Source organism: Eptatretus burgeri, chromosome 2 (assembly GCF_056783735.1).
Source record: "Eptatretus burgeri isolate ZD-2024b chromosome 2, Ebu_testis_v1, whole genome shotgun sequence".
Lineage (NCBI taxonomy): Eukaryota > Metazoa > Chordata > Myxini > Myxiniformes > Myxinidae > Eptatretus > Eptatretus burgeri.
In genome coordinates, this window is record NC_140962.1 from 10938685 (window position 1) to 10959964 (window position 21280).

Genomic DNA, 21280 nt, shown 5'->3' on the forward strand with positions numbered 1-21280 from the left:
AGATAGTCATTTTAATACTGGACTGTTATACTAATTACAATTTTGGAGGTTTTTCAGTGTTTTCGTCAGATTTTCAATAGTTAAGGGTTCCATTGATATGATCTGCAAAACAATAAGAGGGAGAATAGTCAGTGACAGCTTTGAATCATAACTCGATTGAAGCTACTGTATATTGAATACATGAAAACAAACAAACACACACATACCAGAAGATCAAGACCTAAAGGTAATGGTTGTTGAAAACAAACTCAAAATAGAAACTAGAACTACGTTGTTGATGGCACACAATCGCATATTCTCCCGCGCACTGCTTTGTCCCATTAACGCTCGGTGAAATTTTATATTGCAAAATGGGTTGACTATTCTTTACTATTTGATGTGCTTTATAACCAAAGACTTACTATGTTTACTAAATCAGAAGTCATTGCAAGCATGTCAACATTTCATGAAACATTAATTTAACACTGTCCAGCAATATAGAACTGTGCATCAATTTAATCATAGGAATGAACTGTGTATAATAGTAATTATAATTATTCATAATCAATTAGATAAATACAGTAAAACCTGTGACTGTTTGTCACTCATGGGGGCCACATAAGTAAGTTCTTTATAAAAGAATTTACCATGTACAATGGTAAATACACTTTTAAAAAATCAGCCCCCATGACCCCATCCCCTCTTACCCGGCCCCTAGTGGTCATAGCAAAAATCCGACTGTTGTGCACATCCCCATACATATATCTACTATGTCCCAAAGTTTCAAGTTCCAATCTCAAACGGTGTAGGAGGAGCTATTTTGACCCCCTATCCGCTAAGCACCCCTACCCCCCAAGCACCCTCTGATCATCATGTGTTTAAAAAAATATGTTGTTAAATATATAACTCATGAATATGTTTGATTTAAAAAGCTATAAGACAATTATTTATTTATTTTAATCGACCCCCATGACCCCAACCCCTCTGGTCCGGCCCCTCGGGGTCATATCAAAAATCCGAAAGAGTTGTGCACTTCCCCATACATATATCTACTATGTGCCAAAGTTTCAAGTTCCTATTTCATATGGTGTAGGAGGAGTACAGGGTAAGACAGACGTACGGACGGACACAATAACAATATTCCCGCTTTTCTTCGAAAGCGCGGGAATAAAAATTAAACGTTTCGTTTTTAAAGGTTTCTTCAACCGTTTCATTGGAGTGCTTGGTAAAGCCACTTGGTGAGTACTCTTCAAGCTTCGATGGCAAAACTGCTGTTCGATACCAAATTTAGGAAGGCAAAATAAATGAGATGATTACAATGAGTAAAAAATGTTTTCAGTTGTTACAAAGCAATGGATCGCCACATCACGGCAGGTTAGCGGAGAGGTACGCACGCTCGCTCTAAGCTGTCTAGCATGGGTTTGAACCCTGACCCAGCTATAAACTGTCATCCTGCTGTTTCACAGGCAGGGTGATTCATCAATGTGTGCCGTCTCTCAGATGGATGTTAAATTGGGCATCACATCTGCTGGAATTACTCTCTCATCACTCTCTCTCCACTCCTCTTCTCTTCTCTCTTTCTCCCCTCTCCCTCCCCCCCCCTCTCTCTCCCATCTCCCCCCTCTCTCTCCGATCTCCCCCCCCCACCCTTTCCCCTCTATTGAGGGGACTGTAGCATGTACAAATCAGATTCGGAGTTAACCGACTCGAGGGGTGCAAAGGTCGCTGCATTTGCAAGCATGCATGCATACAGGGAGGCCATTGCCAGGAAGATAGTGTAGGTTGTAAATGCTCCTGCCAGGTTTTATATATAACCCAGTGGTTAAAAAGAAAATGGTGATGTTTGGGCCTGTTTTATCACCCTCCCCTTCCCCTCACGATGCCTTCCCTTCGCCACCCCTCACGCTGCCTTCCCCTCCCATCGTGATGAGCCAGAGAGCCAGATAATGCATGTACTGGCCCAGAATGAACGCTGAGATCAAGGACTTTGTTCAGAAGTGTGAGACCTGCAGGTCTCCAGAGAGAGACCAGCCAAAGGAAACACTTCAACCCAATGACATTCCAGAGCAGCCATGGGAAAAAGTGGGAGCAGACCTTTTTCACTTGGAGGGAAAAATGTACTTAGTAACAGTGAAATACTTCTCAAGTTTCTGGGAGATTGACTTCCTCGAAAACATCCACTCATCAACCATCATTCGTAAACTTATAAAGGACAATTTGCAAGATTTGGAATCCCAGACATCCTGATCACAGATAACGGGCCACAGTTCACAGCAGAGGCGTTTGTGAAGTTCTCAAAGAAATGGCAGTTTGATCACCGTGCATCATCACCTCATTTACCTCAGAGCAATAGAAAGGCCGAGAATGCTGTGAAGCTTGCAAAGTCACTGCTGAGGAAGGCAAAGGCAGCAAATTCAGATCCTTACTTGAGCATGCTTGCCTTCCGCAACACTCCTACAAAAGAAATGTTGGGCAGTCCTGCACAAAGACTGATGAACAGACGAATCAGGACCTTTACTTCCAATTTCTGAAAAGCTCCTAAAACAAGAGGTGCAGAAAGGCATGGGAGGTTACTCAGATCAAATAAAAGCAGACAGACATACCGTCGTGGCGCTGGGTTCGGGGGCAAGGAACGACCGCTGGATGGAGCAGTTGGGCCGTCTCCCCTCCGAACACCCAGAATTGAAGGTCATCACTCCGGATAACTCTGAAGTCAACGGGTTGCTTAATGGACCATGGATGCCAATATTTCGACCGCGCGGTTCGGGTCTTTTTGTCAGATTCCAATTTACCTAATTAGCCGGTCTAGCTTCCGGGGAAGCCACACCCTCGGCCGGCTTTGTCCGAACCGAGTCGCTGTTACCGACTCGGATCCGGCGTAACCGAGCGGGAATTACCAAAGCGGCGCCGGTCCAAATAACAATCTACGGCACAAGCAGCCTCACTATAACTCAAACCGGAACCATGCTGGGCAAAAGAGAGAAAGCACAGACAACGAACTGGAACATTTAACAGTTATTTATTTATAATGTAAGAGGGAGGGAAACACAGAGCAGACTTAATCACGAATATAGATGAAGGCAAATGTACAATGGCAATCACTTAAACGATTTCTACTTATCAGACTGGCCACAGACAGACACACACACCCAAAAAGAAATGGACCTCGTGGGTCTTTATTTGGCCCTTCAGCTGGGGATGGAAGGCGAGCTGAGGGTCAGGGTCTGGCCGGGTACCTGGCTGCCTAGTGCGGTTTTACCGACTCGCACTTGTGGAGCTCGGAGTCCGTGGACGGGAACGGGGATCCCCAGCTCAAGCGCTCCAACACAACCCACCACGGTAGGACTCGAACCCACGACCCAGAATCCAACAAGTGCAGTCAGGATCCCACGAACGATCCGGCTCGCCACAAACGACGATCGACGACACGAGCACCACGAAACACCTCCGCCATGACCACCACCACCACCACGAGCACCAACACGACCACCGACCATCAAGGAACCCTGAAAAAGACCGCCGCTGAGACAGCTCGCCACCCTTCTTATCCCTCCCCCGGGCAGGTGGAGGGATCCGCTCTGAGGTAACTCGCCTCCGGATTGGTCGGGGAGCGTCGAGTGATCGGTGTCCTCCCCTCATTGGACGAGGCGAACATTCCATCTGGCTGGGGCGGGGTCGGCTCTGGTGTGATCTCACCCCCAATTGGACGAGGGGAACATTCCATATTGCTGGGCGGAGTCGGCCCTGAGGTGATTTCACCCCCACCCATGTCCGTGGCCTCGAACACGTGCGTAATGGTGCTGAAGGAGTGGAGGGGGATTTAATGCAGAAGACTAACTAGAAAGAAACTCGCAGCGCACACATGAAATTCCCATTAGACATAGGGGAGAGATTCTAACTATCCACATATACTTAACAAAATAACTAAACTTTGGGTCAACTGTATGTGTGAATGCGAATGGTTTCCAGATTCGTAACAATACTGTTACGGTGCCGGGATGTCGGCCGTGAGCGCGACCACTAGACGGAGCCGCAAGTCAACTCGGCCGATCGCCCGGAATTCAGATCGTACTTCTCCGGAAAAGCCCGGAGAAGACGGGTCCCTTTTAGACTGAAATCCGCCAATGGGTAGACCACGTGGGGAAGGGTTGATTGCCAACTTCAATTTACCTAAATACCCACGTGGTCCAACTACCGGGGAATTTCACCCTCGACGGAACTCGTACGAAACCGAGCCGCTTGGTGAGCTCGTTCCGTGTGCAATCCTGAGCGGTTTTAATCGCCGAGAACCGTCAGACCGAATTATCGTGCAACCACGGCAATGGCCAACTAATCCCCCACACACGACATGCTCAGTCAATGAAAGAAGGAACGTGGATGAGCTGAACACATTTAACAATTGGGGTTTATTTATACCGCAATGGGGAAATGGGGGGAGCACATAAAGCAGAGCTATACCGAATATAAGAAATGCAATGCAATTATATACAGCACACAAAGCACTTAACAGTTTTCTACTTGTTAGACGGGCCCACGGACACATACGCACACACTCACCCAAGAAATGGTGGCTGATGCCATTAATATGGACTTCAGCTCGGAGGGACAGATGAGCGAAAGCCCAGGACGTATATGGGACCTTTGCACCTTGTGTGGTCTTCCAGCTGTTCGGACCGAGCACCAGCGAGGGCGAGCTCGTTCCAACCACCGCGAGCCGTGATCCTTTCCAAGTTGCGGTGGATCCCCTCGTGCTCCGGAACACGTGCTGGTGAGACGAGGTGCCGATCCTTCCCGAAGATGCGTCGCTTCCCCGAAGAACCACAAACCAAGATGAGGCCAAGGAGTCGCCCCAAGCCAGGAACCAAGCAGAGACCACGAAGAGTTCCACGAACCAAGCAGAGACCACGAAGAGCTCCACAAACCAAGAAGAGCCAGCCGAACCAGACCACGAAACAGAGCAGAAACCGCACCAGCACCAGAACCAGAACAACCCTTAGCAGAGCCGAACCAAGATGAGGCCACGAAGCAGAACAAAAACCGAACCAGCACCAGAACAAACCCCCCGATCTCAGCAGAGGGTCCCCTTCTTATCCCTCTCAGCCCTGCCTCGCTACCGGCATGACTCATTCGGCCTCGTGCGCCACCCCCCCCCCCGCAACTGCGGGTGGGGGCTGTTTACCTCGCTTTCTACCGGAACCGCCCTAACCGTCCTTCCTGTTTACGGCGTTGAATCACGGGACGAGAGGGTTCTTCTTCTTCTTAGTTGTGGAGGAGGGTCGTTCTGATTGAACCCTAACTATTAAAATGAATCACAGCGCATTTACATAGATTTACCCATTAAACAATGGAAGGCGAGCTATCTATAGAACATGTACTTACCGAGATAACTGAGCTAAAGGACCTGAATGATGAGTGCGATAATGGCTTCCACATTCGCAACATTACTACTGTAACAGAGGTGCCAAAGACCTCCTCTCACTGAGTTGGAGACACAGTAAGGGTGAGGCTAACATCGGATAGACATCAGACATGTCAGACAGCAGTAGTAACTGGGCAAGTGTAGCAACCATGTTCGTATGAGGTGATGACCGAGGAGGTACAGGAGAAACAGAAGACATCTGAGAAAGATGGGTGAAACGGCTCGGCAGACTGAAGCAGATGTTGGGACATCAGAGGTTTCGCCACAGGCGGCACAATAACAACATGGCAGATCGACAGGGGGCCTCCAGAGGACAACAGCCGGTGACGAGATCGGGAAGAGAAGTTCGTCTCCATCGGGTCTCGAGGCGAGTGTCCATACATCCAGGCCATCCTCCCAGTCCCTTCAGATGGTAAAATTTATTTTCTTGAAGATTAACAATTTTGAGGTGAAACTGAGGTACTTGTAAAGTTGTGAGTGAAATAGAGAATACTGTATTCTGGGGGTGAACTCTGCTGAGGGATAATAAAGGTGATTATATTAATGAAATTAAAAAAAATGAAAATCATACCGTGAAAAACGAAGCTAATTTCACAGAACAATGACGAAGATTATCAATATTGTTCCACAGTCTTCCTCTGTGGTGGCATAACAACAAATATTCCAATTAGCATACGACTTTTATATTTTCATATTCTTATTTTTTTTAAAAATACATTAATTTTAATGAACTATTATGCTTCGGCGTGGAATTATCTGAGGTAAACCGAGCACCCAATCAGTGTACATATTTTACAAGATATTCGTTCTTATACACTGCTCAAAGAGCTTTCAAACATTTAAACAAGAAAACTGCATGTAAATCATGGAATACATGATAAGTGGTGATTTAAATGGTTAAAGCGTTCGCTTAGGATCTTTAAAGTCCTGAATTTAAGCCCCGACAGTGGCAAAAGAACACCAGGTATGTTGTTGACAGGCTGAATGAGTACCAGCTTGCAGGCAAAAGTGAACGAGACAAGTATCCTGTGGAGGAATGACAAGATTCTGCCACAGAGCCAATGACGCCGCGTCGTCTAGGCAACCGAACGCACCTGACGGCGCGAGGAGGATCGTCCATCCAAATGTTTTTTTTTTTTTTTTATATTAAGTAACATTTAAATAAAAGGATTGAAATCATATCAACTGCATGACGTAATAAATATTTAGGATGGAATAAAGATCCCATTCATACGAAAACAAGGACAAATGTGTCCAAGAGCAGCGTCCTCAAGGTTTTGTCGGCTAAAAAAAAAAAAAAAATTTTTTTTTTTTAAAACAACAACTTCCGATATTTCGTCACGTGCCTTCATTAAGCCAATAGCGAAACCCGTCATACTGTATTTACGTATTTACGATATATCGTGTATTTACGAAATAAATAATGTATTTACGAAATTACAATACGATAAATGGAATAATCTTTAAATAGTAACGCCAACTTTTCGAAATGTCCGAATATATTTAAAAGTTCATGATAGACGCTCTCAAAAGGCACCGTCTATGTGAGGATGTGTACATGTGCTCAGTATTTCAGGAGATCTGGATCTTGCATATACAAGAGCCGAGTCCTCGAGGTTAAGGCTTTGTCTTCACAGCAACAACAGCAACAACAGCAACAACAACAACAACAACAACAACAACAACAACAACAACAACAACAACAACAACAACAACAACAACAACAACAACAACAACAACAACAACAACAACAACAACAACAACAACAACAACAACAACAACAACAACAACAACAACAACAACAACAACACCGAGCGAGACGCTGCTAATAAACAAGGACAAATGTGTCCAGGAGTCGCGTCATAAAGGTTTTGTCTTCACCAGAAGAAGAAGAACGCGGAGCTCTCTTTGAGCCAGCGTTCGCAACGCGACGCGGCTAAAAATGGAATCAGCATCGTTATTTCAATGTGTGCCTTTTTACCTTATTTTTCAAGCTTGATTTCAAAATATAATTTTGGACAATAGCCGTAACGAGGCCGTCTTACAATATGATCATACACCGCCCAAACGGCTGCACCTCCTGATCAGGTTCAAAGCACGCAAAGAAAAGAACTGATATAGGAATAAATACAAACAGAAATAATCAAGTTAAATGCAAACTTTAACTTATTTGGCCTTTGGTGTATATATCCTTGCGTTTGACACTTTCAGAACAGAAACTGGTGCAAAAGAAAAAAAAAATTTAATCGATGTGTCGGATCACCGAAAGATATTCACTCAGAGGGTCTGTTTCGTCAGTCAGTGGCTTACAACCGCTTTCCAAGCAAGTCGTTCCGTATCAACCGCTTTGCAAGCCGCTCATCTCGCTACTCTGCAAATGAAGCACGACATTGTTCTACTTTTCATGCTAATTCTTCAAGATGTACAAACATGTAAAATATCCCACCCCACGACCCCCTCCCCAAAATTCGCTTTGTGGTTTATAGTTAAGCTTTGCAGGGGGATCCTCCTTCTGACTTCTCATTTATCTGTCTTTCTCTCCCTCTCCCTCTTCCTCGCACTCTGTGGCCGCTGCGAACACAATAAGTTCGTTTGGGGAAGTCGTTAACACAAGAGGATCGAGTAAACTGAAAAATAACGGCCGGGACAGCATTTGTTGGAATACCACGAATGCTCATGCTGGATGCCGCCATGTTGTTAAGCGGTGCCGAGCGCTCCGTTCCGTTGGAGTGCTTGTTTGGGCGCATTGAATCAAGCAAGCCGCTTGAAAAGCGATTGCAAAGCAAGCTCCCTGACGGAACACAAGCGGCTCGCGCGCAGAAGGGACCTGATTGGCGCAAAGATTTACCCACGCGGAGGGATACTGCTACGGATTACACCGTCGGGGGATGACGGCACTGTTTACATTGTGTGCAGGATACACATGCGCGTGAACTTTCTGTATGCTTTGACGCAGCCCTCGCAATTCAACGTGTGACAAAGGACATATTTAAAATTCATGTGAATCTGGAAAATGCGTCGAACTTCGTGTTTGAGTGTGCCTTGATACGCGCTCTGAAGGCCTTCACTGACAAAACGAACAACCTCTCCCATTTTCTCGTACGCTTCTCAGAGTTACCGCAATGCGATTGGTGTGGGGAAGTCCGAAAGTACGGGTAGCCAAGGCTTTGCTCCTGTTGGAGATGGCTGGCCTGGCTGGGGCTTACTGGATGTACCGCAGGTTGGACTCCGACGAGGGTGAGGAAGGGGACAAACCGCCGATCGATTTGACTGTTACAAATGTATTTACGAAGCTGAACTATCAACATGTATTTTATATTTTATTTCCTCAGCATGTGTTGGAATCATAAACGTACATTTCTTTCATGACGGATGACGCATATTGTTCGGTCTTCAAATATACAGAAAGCCAGAAGTCCTCTTGAATGTAATTTAAAGCTGTTGCATTACATTGTAGTTGTGCTGGGTATCGGTGGCGAGCACGACCGCGAGAGGGAGCAGTAGAGTCGGCTCCACCGAACACACCGGAATTTAGGTCGTGACCCTCGGATAAGTCCGAAAGGCACGGGTCCCTTACAGGACCATGAATCGCCAATAATTCGACCGCGTGGGGTAGGGTTAATTGCCAAACTTCAATATACCTAATTACCCACGTGGCAAAGCTACCGAGGAATTCACACCCTCGACGGACCTCGAGCGGGACGAGCCGTTACAGTGCTCGAACCGTGTGTAACCGGAGTGGATGGTTACCGAGGCCCGTAGGTCCAAATGAACAATTTACTGCTTCGCTATTTCTCAACACGCACCGTGCTAAGCCAATAAAATAAACACAGAAACGAGCTGGAACATTTAACAAAAGGGATATTTATTTATAACAATAATCGGGGAGGGGAACACAGAGCAGAGTTATCACGAATAAAGAAAGGTATCAAATGTGCAAGCAATTCCTGAAACAATTGTACTTGGAGACAGTGCCCACAGACACACACACGCACACACAAATACCCCAGAAAGAGATGGACCTCGCGGTCTTTATTGCCCCTTCAGCTCGGGAGGGAAGACGAGCTGAGGGAAGAGAACGTGCTGGCTACCTGGCCGCGTTCGCGCGGCTGGACGACCGCACCTTCCCGGAGCACCAGTCGCCAAAGAACGGACCAGGGCAGCCGAACCCAGAGGAGGCGAGACGAGGTGATTTCCTGTGATGAGATGGTCGACCGCTTGTCATAATGCACCAGACGAGACGCCTCGGATGCGCAGGATGCAGTCAGCCGCAGACCCAGACAGAAGCGCGCTTGAGCAGACGGGACACAATCTTCAATCCTCTTACCGTCGCCTTTTCGGGGCGGGTCTGCTGCCCCGTCGCCTGCTCCCATTGGGTGGACGGCGTGTTGCGGCTCCTCCTTGAGAAGGATCGCCCTGGCTTTGGTCTGCACGTCACCCATTGGGCAGAAAATGACGCATACCCTTATTTGGCGCGCATCCAGAACAAAGCGCTCCGTGCCCATATTTGGGCCAAGCCAGAGCGAAACACTTTGTGACCATATTTGGTGCGAAATCCACACCACCTGGGGCATGGAATTCTGCACACGCCCGCATGCCGGCGAGCCTGCGAAAAGCACGACAATGCCATGAGCAGTGTTGTTGTCATTGTTGTTGGTGATGTAAAAATCCTAACTATAAAATAATTCACAGCGCACGTACAATTAATCACCCATTAAACATAGGACGGGACCCTACCTAGAAACACATACTTACCGATATAACTTATCCATAAGGACTCTGGCTGTTGTGTGTAATGGGTTCCAGATTCGTAACAATATTACGGTGAAATGTACAGTTACCTGTATTGCAAACGTGGAGCAAAACCATGCCTAATGCTTATGAGGGGCGACCCTTCTTTATTTTCACACCATTCAGCCTTGAAAACTTGGGCTGCAATCAAAATTACCCACAAAAACCTTCATTTATAACGCAAATTGCTCGTGTTTATTTGTGCGGTTTATAGACAACAGACCGCTGCCTTGATAACTTCTCAAAATAATAATAACCCGGATTATGTACATGAAACAAAAACATGCCCGATGCTCATGACAGCCAACCCTTCTGGATTTTCTCACTATTCATCCTTGAAAACTTGGGTTAAAACCAAAATTACTCACAAAAAAAAAAACCTTCATTTATATCCCAAATTCCTCATCCCTATACTTGGGCTGTGTATAGGCAACAGAAAACTCCTTCAATCACTCCGGGGAAAAAAGATGAAAAATAACCCGGGTTATGCACATGAAGCAAAAACATGCCTACTGCTTATTTGCATACATAAATCGTGGTTATATAGCTCGGATAGATTCCATTTGTGCTGACCCATGGGCTGACACCGGCGGTGTGTTCCATCAGCAAGCGGTTTGCTGTTGCTTGCAAAGCCAGCCATTGCATATCGACTGCTTTGTAAGCCGCTTATCAAGTGGAGCAACTGATCGAGAGACGTCATTGGCAAGCAGTAAGCAAGTAGGAAGCAAGCCGCTTCCTAACAGAATGCGCCCACTTATGTTAGCAAAGCGGCTGCCGTAGTCGGATTCAAAATGATTCATGGCTATTTCTTTGATTCTACTGTCACAGAGTGTGGTATCGAAACTTGCAGTTCATACTTTTATTGTTACTTCTACTTTGCATCCTCAGTCTTTAAAATCTAACCTGCAAAACCCCTCCACCCCAACCAAAAATGCACAGAAGAAGGTTCATAGATAATTAAGCTTGGCGGAGGGATCCACCTTCTGACTCCCCATTTATTTCTCATTCTTCGACTTTATATTGTTATGGCCCAGGATTCGGGGCTCTCCATCAGAGGAAGCACTCGGGGGATGGGGGGGGGGTCCCGAATGCCCAGTCCTGAGGCCGCCGGGCACAGATAGCTCCGTGCGCCGGTGGGTTGCGAAGAAACCATGAACGCCAATTGGTACTGCGAATCCTGGCAGGGTTCCACTACTTTGTGTGTTACCGTTTCCGGTGGATTGACCGCACCAAGCAAGTTTCATGCCTTCGATGCGTACTTACGTAAACTTACCCTCTCAGGTGCAGCCGAGCAGAGCTGCCAAGTACGCACCGGCTAACAAAGCAAATCAGGTGGGGTACAACTTCCTGTCTCACTATACTGGTACACTGTCGGACCAATGAAGTAAAAGACAAACGAGATAAATTGGAAATTACAACAAACAATTATTTTTAGCAGCGTCTTGCGTAGCGAACGCTGCTCATAGAGAGCTCGGCGTTGTTGTTGTTGTTGTTGTTGTTGTTGTTGTTCTTGTTCTTCTTCTTCTTCTTGTGAAGACAAAACCTAATCTCTAGGACTCGGCTCTTGTATATACAAGATCCGGATCTCCTAAAATACTAAGCACATGTACACATTCTCACATTGACGGTGCCTTTTATCATGAACTTTTAAATATATTCGGACATTTGCTTTCAAGTTTCGAAAAGTTCACGTTACTATTTAAAGATTATTCCATTTATCGTATTGTAATTTCGTAAATACATTATTTATTTCGTAAATACACGATATATCGTAAATACGTAAATACATTATGACGGGTCTCGCGATTGGCTTAATGAAGGCACGTGACGAAATATCGGAAGTTGTTGTTGTTGTTTTTTTTGTTTGTTTTTTTTTAGCCGACAAAACCTTTAGGACGCTGCTCTTGGACACATTTGTCCTTGTTTACACACACAAGCAGTCATTTAAAAGTATTTACAGGCAAGAAAACAAAAGGCACGTAAGAGTATATTTAACCATTCACATATTCATTCTCATTCGATCTTATTTACACAAGAGACTTGGCCATCATTCAATCAGGGGAGAAGAAGACAACAAAAAGTAAAGTGTGGAGAAAAGAAAAGTAGGGTCTTTTCTTTTCTCCCTCAACTCACACAGTCTGACAGGGCTGCACAATTCCAAATATACTAGAGAATGCAGAGGAAAAGATGGGGAAGATGGGCAGTAGCGATGCGGCATGATGGGGCATGCAGCTGCGTCCCTGAGGTGCCTCGACCCACGAGGTGAGTCCTCTCCGATGTCCCAGATTTGCCAGCTGCAAGCAACTCCATTTCTGAAGGGCCCCCGTGTCCAGCAGCTCCCCTACGAACCATACGACATTCTGGGCTCTCCACACTGCCCTAAAAACTCTCGGTCCCTCTCGCTTTCTTTGTCTTCCTCACACAGGTTCTCTGAGCCTTCTCTTCCTCTCATGATCTCTGAGCTTTCTCTCTCAACTCATTTTCTGCTCCTCTTTCTCTTCCTCTCATCCTGATCGTGCGAGCCTCCTTTTTCCTCAAACAATCTCACCTTTTCCTCCGTCTCCTCTCGTGTGCTTCTCTCTTCTTCATATTGCTTTTTTCCTCTCTCAGCTCATGTGAGCCTGTCCCTCATTGGTGCGCATCCGATGGGGGTGGGTCCACGATGCAGCCTGTGGAAAATGTCACGTCATTCTGTGGGAACTTTCAATGCAGCCCCCGCCCCTCCCTTCATGTGCCCAAAGCCATGATGAGTGCCCTCAGCCACTCTCTGCGCACACAAAACATCCTTTGTACTGTACGTACTATTTTACATGCAAGAAGCGCCGTCCCGCAGACCACGAACACCAAGCGTCACACATTGTGACATGAACATATTCCCATACGGTGAAGGTCATCCGATCGGCCCGAAGGATTAACGACCACAGATGGATCGAATGTGCCCAATCAAACAATGTACGAATGGAGCGAAAACAGAGGAAACTGCACAAATGGAGCCGGACAGAGGGACAATCGAACGGCTGCATGGTTAAAGGTAAGACCAATGGGGTGAATTAGGGATTGTTGAAATGATGTTTGGTGAAGGGGATTGTTGATGGATTGACAAAGCAGAGGGGGCAATGAACTGATGGTGTGAAGGAGAAAAGATTGAAAGCAGCAGAAGGTTTGAACGAACCAATAGTGTGAAGGAGGAATGACTGAAAGTAGTAGAGGGGTAATGGAAGACATCACACTGGGGAAACGCAAGCCATCCAACACATGTCCACCAAACAGCCCCTTGGCAACTATGCATACTGTCCCCTTCACAAAATGGTGGATGTATAATTTTTCTTTTCTGCATTGTGAAACAAACAGGGTCTGCATTGCAAAACACCTTGGCCATATTCAAAGCTATCTCCACAATGTCATCCACTTATTGTGGTGACATGATGAGATCTTTCCAGGATTCTCGATGAGACATAGCATTGACTAAATCAATGCCCCTTAAGCTGATGTCCTTCTCGATGATGTCTTGCAGAGTAGTGAGGGGGTGACTCCTTCTCCGTGGTTCTTCAGGCCTCCAGAGTAGAACTTTCTTTACAACTACTTCATGTTGCATCACATTACCAGCAAGGCGAAGGTGGCGTTCCCTCACAATAGCAGAGATGTGGGGCAAAGAACCATATAAATCCCGATTAGTGATGTGTTCTTGCCAAGAAACGTTCAGAACTTTTTTAAGCAATCAGGTGTAAGTACCATCCAGTGATTTCTCCATTGTTTGGGTCAAGGTCCAGGATTCACACCCATCGAGAAGGATCGACTGCCCATCGATTTGACCGATGTGTAAGCAGCCTGTTAGCATCATACATGATGACATCTATGCAAAGACTAATTACATATCTAATCCTCGGGTCACCTGTGTGTCCATGTATGCTCTCTCTGGGGTAAGTTTTCCAAAACCATAACAAGATCATACATGCTCTTGCAGCTGCTAACACATTCATTTCATTTGAGGAGGTTGTTGTCACAAGTTGATCGAGTAAAACTGAACACGACGACCCGAACCGCATTTGTTTGAGTTCCACACTAGCACTGCTTACATCGGAGGCTGCCATGTTGTAAAGCAGTGCCGAGCACTCCGTTTTGTCAGAGTGCTTTGAATCAAACTTAATTCTCCAATACTGACGAGGTGAGATCCCTAGCTTTGTATTTAACCATTGTGCCACTTTTGTCACCTGACATTGACCACATCTTTCCTGCCCAGGATCCTGGTGGCTTATATCATCTCGTCCAAAATGGATCCACAAGGTGAACGTGCTCATCGCTCAGAGCCTTGGGGATTGATTCACGTGATGATAGCACATCATCATGAAATTCATTGAGGAATAGTTGGTGTCTTGGCAATGAACAACTCTTTTCCGGTTCAGTATCTGGGCAAGTGCACTTTTCAAGGCTCATTTGGCTCTTGCTCTTGCCTTTTCCCAAAGTGCTTGCACTTTTGAAAGATTGTGCACTGGCTCCGTCAGAAGTTTCGGCTGCAGCTTGTTTGCGTGCTTTCTTCAGACCTCAACACCTTGCGACTGTTCTCCTGACATCTTTGTTTTTTATTTAGCAGCTTTGGGCAATGCCTTTTCAAGCTTCTTAATCTTGTCAGGGTTTTTCTTTGCACACAGACAATGAGGCCTCTTGAAGTTATTATTGTAGTCCTTCATCGTATAACTTTTGTCTTCTGTTTTTCAGCTGCTCAAAGCAGCATAGTGATTATCCTCAGAGGTCAAATGGTACTCCCTCTTTGCACGCTCGCATGTTTTTCTTTCCGTCTCACGTTCACTTCCATGTATTAAAGCAGATACATGGAGACCAGGTACATGACTCATGTTATGTGTCTTCTCTCACAACACAGGTGAATTTGGCAGGGTTGATGCTGGTATTTTTAAACAAGACATTAATACAGGGAGGAAAATATAAATTTTCACTTTCCAGAAATCTGTACTTTTTTGGAAACAAGAATGATTGTGTGATTTGTAAGTCATGTTACCTGCATCAAACGAGGTAATTTTGACATGTTATAAACAAACCGATACAAAATATTAAATGCCTTTTTTATTTTGTTTTTGAGCACTTCATGGGTGGGTCCAGCGTGACCCGCACTCCGGCAGACGATCACGAACAGACAGTCTGAGACACTCATAACACCCTTCGTGCACCAACAACAGGCTCAAGGGCATCAACAAACATGAACACTCCTCCCATTCCGTCTCTGGAGTCTCGATAAATGGTGGTTCCCGGTGCCTCGACAACAGCCCACAGGGCGTTAACAACAGTTGCAGTAGCTCCCAGGGTGTCAACAGTAGCAGCAGCAGCAGCAGCAGCAGCAGCAGCAGCAGCAGCAGCAGCAGCAGCAGCAGCAGCAGCAGCAGCAGCAGCAGCAGCAGCAGCAGCAGCAGCAGCAGCAGCAGCAGCAGCAGCAGCAGCAGCAGCAGCAGCCTTGAACGCATTTACGTTTCGTTTGTTAAAGTGGCTTCGGATGGGCGTGGTTTTGAGACGGTAAGCATCATGCAAACTTCTTCCTCATTGGTGCGGGTCCAGGGGTGGGTGCGGCGAGTGAGCAGTGGAAAATCCCAAGTCATTCTCTGGTGATGGCCACGCACGCCTCCACCCCTCCTTTCTTGTGCTCAAGGCAGTGATGAGATCCCCCGCTTCCTCCCTCACGCACAAACGTTCCATTGTTCCACAAACAATGCGTATTGTATTGAATATGCGAGATACATTGTACTTTACTGCATATGGGAAAAACGTTGTACTTTATTTCGTATTTGAGAAGCGTTATCCTACATGACGAATGTGGGAAGTGCAGGGAAGGAAGAATGGAGGAGGGTAATCCGATCGGCACAAATGATTAATCATCTGCTCTCTAATGGTGAGGGATGAATGAACAGATGGTGAATACTTGGATAAATAGATACTTAATTGGGACTAATAAAAGAATGAGTGGATTTCAGTTTTGAGGACAGATGCACTGAAGGATGAGAATAAAACTGTGGGGTTGAGGGAAAGACCCTCAGGATTAAAGAGGGGTTATTGAATTGAGATTTGGTGAAGCGGATTGTTCGTGGTTTGAGAAAGACAGAGAAGGGAATCTTGGAACGGACTGATGGTGGAATGAGTAGAAAGATTGAAAGTAGCTGGGGGGGGGGGGGGGTGAGACGTCACACCGGAGGTGCACAAACAATGCATTTTTCCCCTCAAACCTTTAGACAAAGGGCAAAGGTGGATCTACACATACACTAATGGAATAACTCATCCTCAGGTCTCCTACATCTCCTCCGGGGTACATTTCCAAAACTGTCACAGTGTATGTGTACAGTCTCGATAAACAGCGATCCCTGGTTCCCTCAAACCCCTAGATATAGACATGTGTCTGAGGTCAAAAGGTTTGTGGTCAAAATTTCCTCACAGAAAATGTGTCGAATTCGAAAATCCATTTCTTGCAGTCCTCAGCTTGGCAGGTAATGTGTGAGAGCCCTGTGATTCATACATAGTACCATAAGGTCGATTTTAGGGAAAAATCAACTTTAACAAAATTTGATTTTTTGTGCCTAAAGGTATTTCCAGTAGCATGTGAGGTATCAAAATAAATGACACATTAAAAATACATTTTTCATCATTACAATGACTGTTACATGGCTATATTTTGCAAAATTTAACAAAAGAGTGTTTTTTGCATGAAAAATCCTTTCATTTCAGCTCATGTCAACAAGAGAAAAATGGTTGAGTTTGAAAAACCATGAAAATTACCAAAACTTTTTTTTTTGCTGACAAAAAATGCCTGATTATGTAGCATTTTTAAAATGTAAAATTCTTACTTGTGTGTTTTGTCTGTTTGACAGAGTCGCCGGGCTGAGGCCTTTGGGTTGGAGGTGATACTTTAGTGTAGGACTATGTCCAATGGAGATTGGAGAGTGCTCGTCACTCCACATGTTTTGATTTACCCACCAATCACATCACGTGCCTTCTGGTTGAATGGTTTGCATTAGCGGGAACAATTGTCTGGGTGGCAGACGGACGGTTGTTCTTTGTGGATTATGCGGGTTTACCGTGTGAGACATAATCTGCGGTGATGCTCACCATAACAGTCAGGGGGTGCGTCTGATGTATAAACGACGAATGTGGTCATCATTGGTTAGATATTTATCGGTATGCTGTCCTGATAAGGGCAAATAAGCCCGGAATCTGGATAGGTGGCTCCGTTTGATGTTTAACTGATGTTGACCATGGAATCTTTGTCTGTTTGACAGTCGCCAGGCTGAGGCCTCTGGGTTGGAGGTGATGCTTTGGTGTAGGACTATGTCCATTTGAGATCGGGGGAGTGCTCATCACACTCCACATGTTTCAATTTGCCCGTCGATCACATCACGTGCCTTCTGGTTGAATGGTTTGCATTAGCGGGAACATTTGTCTGGGTGGCAGACGGATGGTTGTTCTTTGTGGATGATGTGGTTTTACCGTGTGAGACATAATCCGTGGTGATGCTCATCATAACAGTCAGGAAGTGCATCTGATGTGTATATTTCTATCGACTTCTCATGCTCTTCCAGCCAAAGAAAAAAATGTAAAGCAACCATGAAAGGCTACCCCAGGTAAGCCCTTTGCTGTTTCAAACACTTCCCACAGTTTCCCCACAGCTGTAAAGACCTTCACAAATAGTACACACATGAGAATCCCAATACTACAGACCCCCTCAACTGCCAGACTGGTTTAATCGCTTGTTGGCGAGTCATCAGCGACACTGTAGACAGAAACATACATCACTGAGGCTTCCAAGCATGTAGCACGTGTAAATATCAAAAGCAGTCAACATATAAATTTTAAAAACGAAGACCCACTCACATCTCTCACCTGTGAATAGAGGGAATAACCAATCAGCTCTCACGTAATCGATTAAACCCAGGTGGCTCGGATTATATTAATAATTCGACTCCTCCAATGCTCTACTAGCTAAAGAAGCTGCATAAAGCAACCATGAAAGGCTACTCAATGTAGGCCCTTTACCGTTTCAAACCCTTCCCAGAGTTTCTCCACAGCTGTAAAGACATTCACAAATAGTACATACATGAGAATCATGCATGTTTCTGTCTGCGCTGTTGCTGATGATTCGCCAACAAGCAATTAAACCGGTCCGGCAGCTGAGGGGGTGTGTAGCATTGGGATTTACCCTCTGCTGCATAGATGTCTCCAACAACTCCTGCCAATCTGACCGGCATAGTGACATAATTTACTGCAAGACAGAGTACTTTCCGGGAAATGTTGAATGTAGACATTTCGCCTACCATATGTTTTTTTCAGGGTTTTGGCAGAAAATACATCGTTCCCAGTTCATCAGTGACGTGGAAGCTGATCTTCATTGTCTCACTGCTGCTTTGTCCTGTTCAACAGCTGAATGTCCAGCTTGTGATGAACCCGTATTTGATTTCTGACAGAATCGTTCAAGTCTTGTTTCCATGCTGAAATTCCGTCACATGATCTATGCCAGACAAACGCACCCTCGGGCCAGTCGTAGTCAGTCTGTGCTGCTAGCTTTTGCAAAAGATCTGTTGATTCTATGTATATCGCCTCATCGTATGCGTTCATCTACAACTTGTCGAACTCGTTCCTTTCGCTGTTCTGTACTCTTCCGTATTATAGTTTCTCGTCTGCGGGCCCTTTTCTCACAGAGCAAACACACGTTTTCCGATGGCAAAGACGCTTTCCGTTTCAGTTTCAATACAGCAACAGGTTCCATGGTTGCCCATCAGTTAGGTATGCATGTAGATTTTGTGTAAAATAGATAAATTGTCATGAAACTTGAATGCACCAGTATATTATGGCAGAAAATAGGGAAATGCATTGAATTTATAAATAAGCTTCCATGTTGGGAGACAATAGATGAATGAATAAATGAACACGGATGACATAGGATAACTGGCTAAATGCGGCGTTACCTGGTCCGCCATATTTCTAAAATTATTTTTAGTAAAATAATGTGACATATATATATATATATATATATATATATATATATATATATATATATATATATATATATATATATAATTTGAAGTTTTTGTTTGTTTGTTTGTCTGCACTCGCTAATCTCCTGAACGGTGAAAGATAGGAGGAAACCTCTGAAACAAAAAATGTCGGGACGGGCCCCGGCAAGGTTATAGGCTAGGTGGCGAGGCCTTTCGGTCAGGGTGGGGGGGGGGGAATCTTAGACGGTAGTTTATATTTAATGGGATTTTACGGCCACAGCCATCGTAATCAATTTCGACAGTGGCCACAGCCATCGTGGAGGAAACCTCGGAAACATAAAACATCCCCCAGGGGTGGGGGGGGATTTTATACGGTAGTTTATATTTCATGGGATTTTATGGCCGTGGCCATCGTAATCAATTTCAACAGTGGCCACAGCCATAAAATCCCATTAAATATAAACTAACGTCTAAAATCCCCCCCACCCCCCGGCCGAGGGACCTCACCACTTAGCCTATAACCTTCCCGGGGCCTGTCCCGACATTTTTTGTTTCAGAGGTTTCCTCCTATCTCACTGTTCAGGAGATTAGCGCGTGCAGACAAAGAAACAAACAAAAACTTCAAATTATATAGAGATAGATAGATAGATATAGAATAGATAGATCCCATATCGAGAGAGATAGATCCCATTTAAATATGTGTGTATATATATATATATATATATATATATATATATATATATATATATATATATATATATATATTGTTGCGGATTCGCGCCCGCTGGCGTGCTGACGGCCACGTAACTCGAATCGCGGCACGTCGCCCACCAGACGGACAATCCAGTCGTGACCCTCTCGGACTAACGCCGGGAACCAGTCACGGGTGGACCTTTCGGTCTCACCGCGATCGAGCCAATCAGCCCCCGCGTGGGATAGGGTTGCTCGCCAAATTCGACCTACCTAAGTACCCACGCGGAGGGTAGACCGGGCGATCGCACCTCGCCGCAGGTCGACTTCGGACACGGGCCACTTAAGCGACCCGTTCCGTACTATCGGGATAACCGAGCGGTGTTATCGTCGGCCTCGACGGTTCGATTAATTATCGGGCGTATTCAGCCCACTACCAACCCTTTACGTGAAGCAAGATGAGGATTCAATGAAAGAAATGACGAAGCGAAGCGGGAAACAGTTCAACACAAAAGCACATTTATTCGCGATGAACGGAAAGCACACATATTCAATTCCACCGAAAGCACACAGAAAAGAAAAACACAATTCAATTTACACAAAAAGCAAATGAGACAATGCAGATCTACTACCGATTACGCGAGCACACGGCAACACTTATACAATTTTACTTCACAGACGGCGCCGACAACACATACCCAAAACCAAGGAAAGAATACCCTCAAGGATGAGGTGGGCCTGAGGCCGAGACCGGGTCGGGCCTACCCGTCTGGTGATGAGACGCGGAGCGGCGATGGTGCCTCAACTCCGCGGGCCTCGCGGGCAGTGTCTGGTAGGGGGTGGGAAAGGGGCCCCCTTGGTCGCACTATCTCAGCGCGGGGGGAAACAGGAGGGGGTTGCTGATGCTTGGGGTATAGAGGATTTTTATTGTCCCGCGACGAGCATCTCCACCTCGGCCAGGTCGCGCTGTCGGCCTCCCTGGGGTGCAGCTCCCTGCACGACGCGAGCACCCCCTCGTCTGCCCTCGCCGCCTCTCCACAGCTCCGTCCCCTCCGCTCCGACTCCAACGCACACGACGACCAGCTCCTTCTTGCCAACTCCACCGCCCGCGAAGTCTTAACTCTCTGTTCTCGACTCTCCTACTCTCTGGACTGACGAACACGGTCGCTTATATCAGCCCCGTGGCTTCGCCCTCTCATCTTTGACCCCCTCCCTTCGACCTTTCACCTCGCTCCCCATTGGCCCGAGAAAAAGTGGGCGTGAAGGCTTTTTGATCCATAAATTTGCATATATCGATCGCCCTCCAACGCCCTGGAGGCGGGGCTAAATCGCCCCTCGCTCACCGATTGGACGGCAAAAAGTGGGCGTGTGTCGTTTTTGATCCGTTTTTGAAGCACAAAATCCGTGATTTTGT

General features: G+C 45.9%; 2 protein-coding genes across 7 annotated transcripts in view; one reads left to right on the forward strand and one right to left on the reverse strand.

The window, feature by feature from the left end:
* Positions 1–6568, reverse strand: part of LOC147031416 (synaptonemal complex central element protein 1-like) — a 55377-nt gene extending 48809 nt beyond the window's left edge. Inside the window, exons 1-3 of one of the 6 annotated variants that reach the window (XM_085862773.1) lie at positions 6493–6568; positions 5970–6036; positions 39–102 (exon numbers count right to left, since the gene is read on the reverse strand). In XM_085862773.1, the coding sequence (XP_085718899.1) occupies positions 39–102; positions 5970–6036; positions 6493–6518 (157 nt within the window). In that variant the 5' untranslated portion in view covers positions 6519–6568. Of the gene's footprint in view, positions 1–38; positions 103–5969; positions 6037–6359 lie in introns of all 6 variants that reach the window. The other 5 variants (XM_085862736.1, XM_085862745.1, XM_085862729.1 and 2 more) reach the window with 5 other exon arrangements.
* Positions 6569–8303: 1735 nt separating this feature from the next.
* The window catches only part of CEBPZOS (CEBPZ opposite strand), a 25739-nt gene continuing 12762 nt past the window's right edge, over positions 8304–21280 (forward strand). The window contains exon 1 of the mRNA XM_085862787.1: positions 8304–8635. Within this exon, the coding sequence (XP_085718913.1) occupies positions 8521–8635 (115 nt within the window). The 5' untranslated portion in view covers positions 8304–8520. The remainder of the gene's footprint in view (positions 8636–21280) is intronic.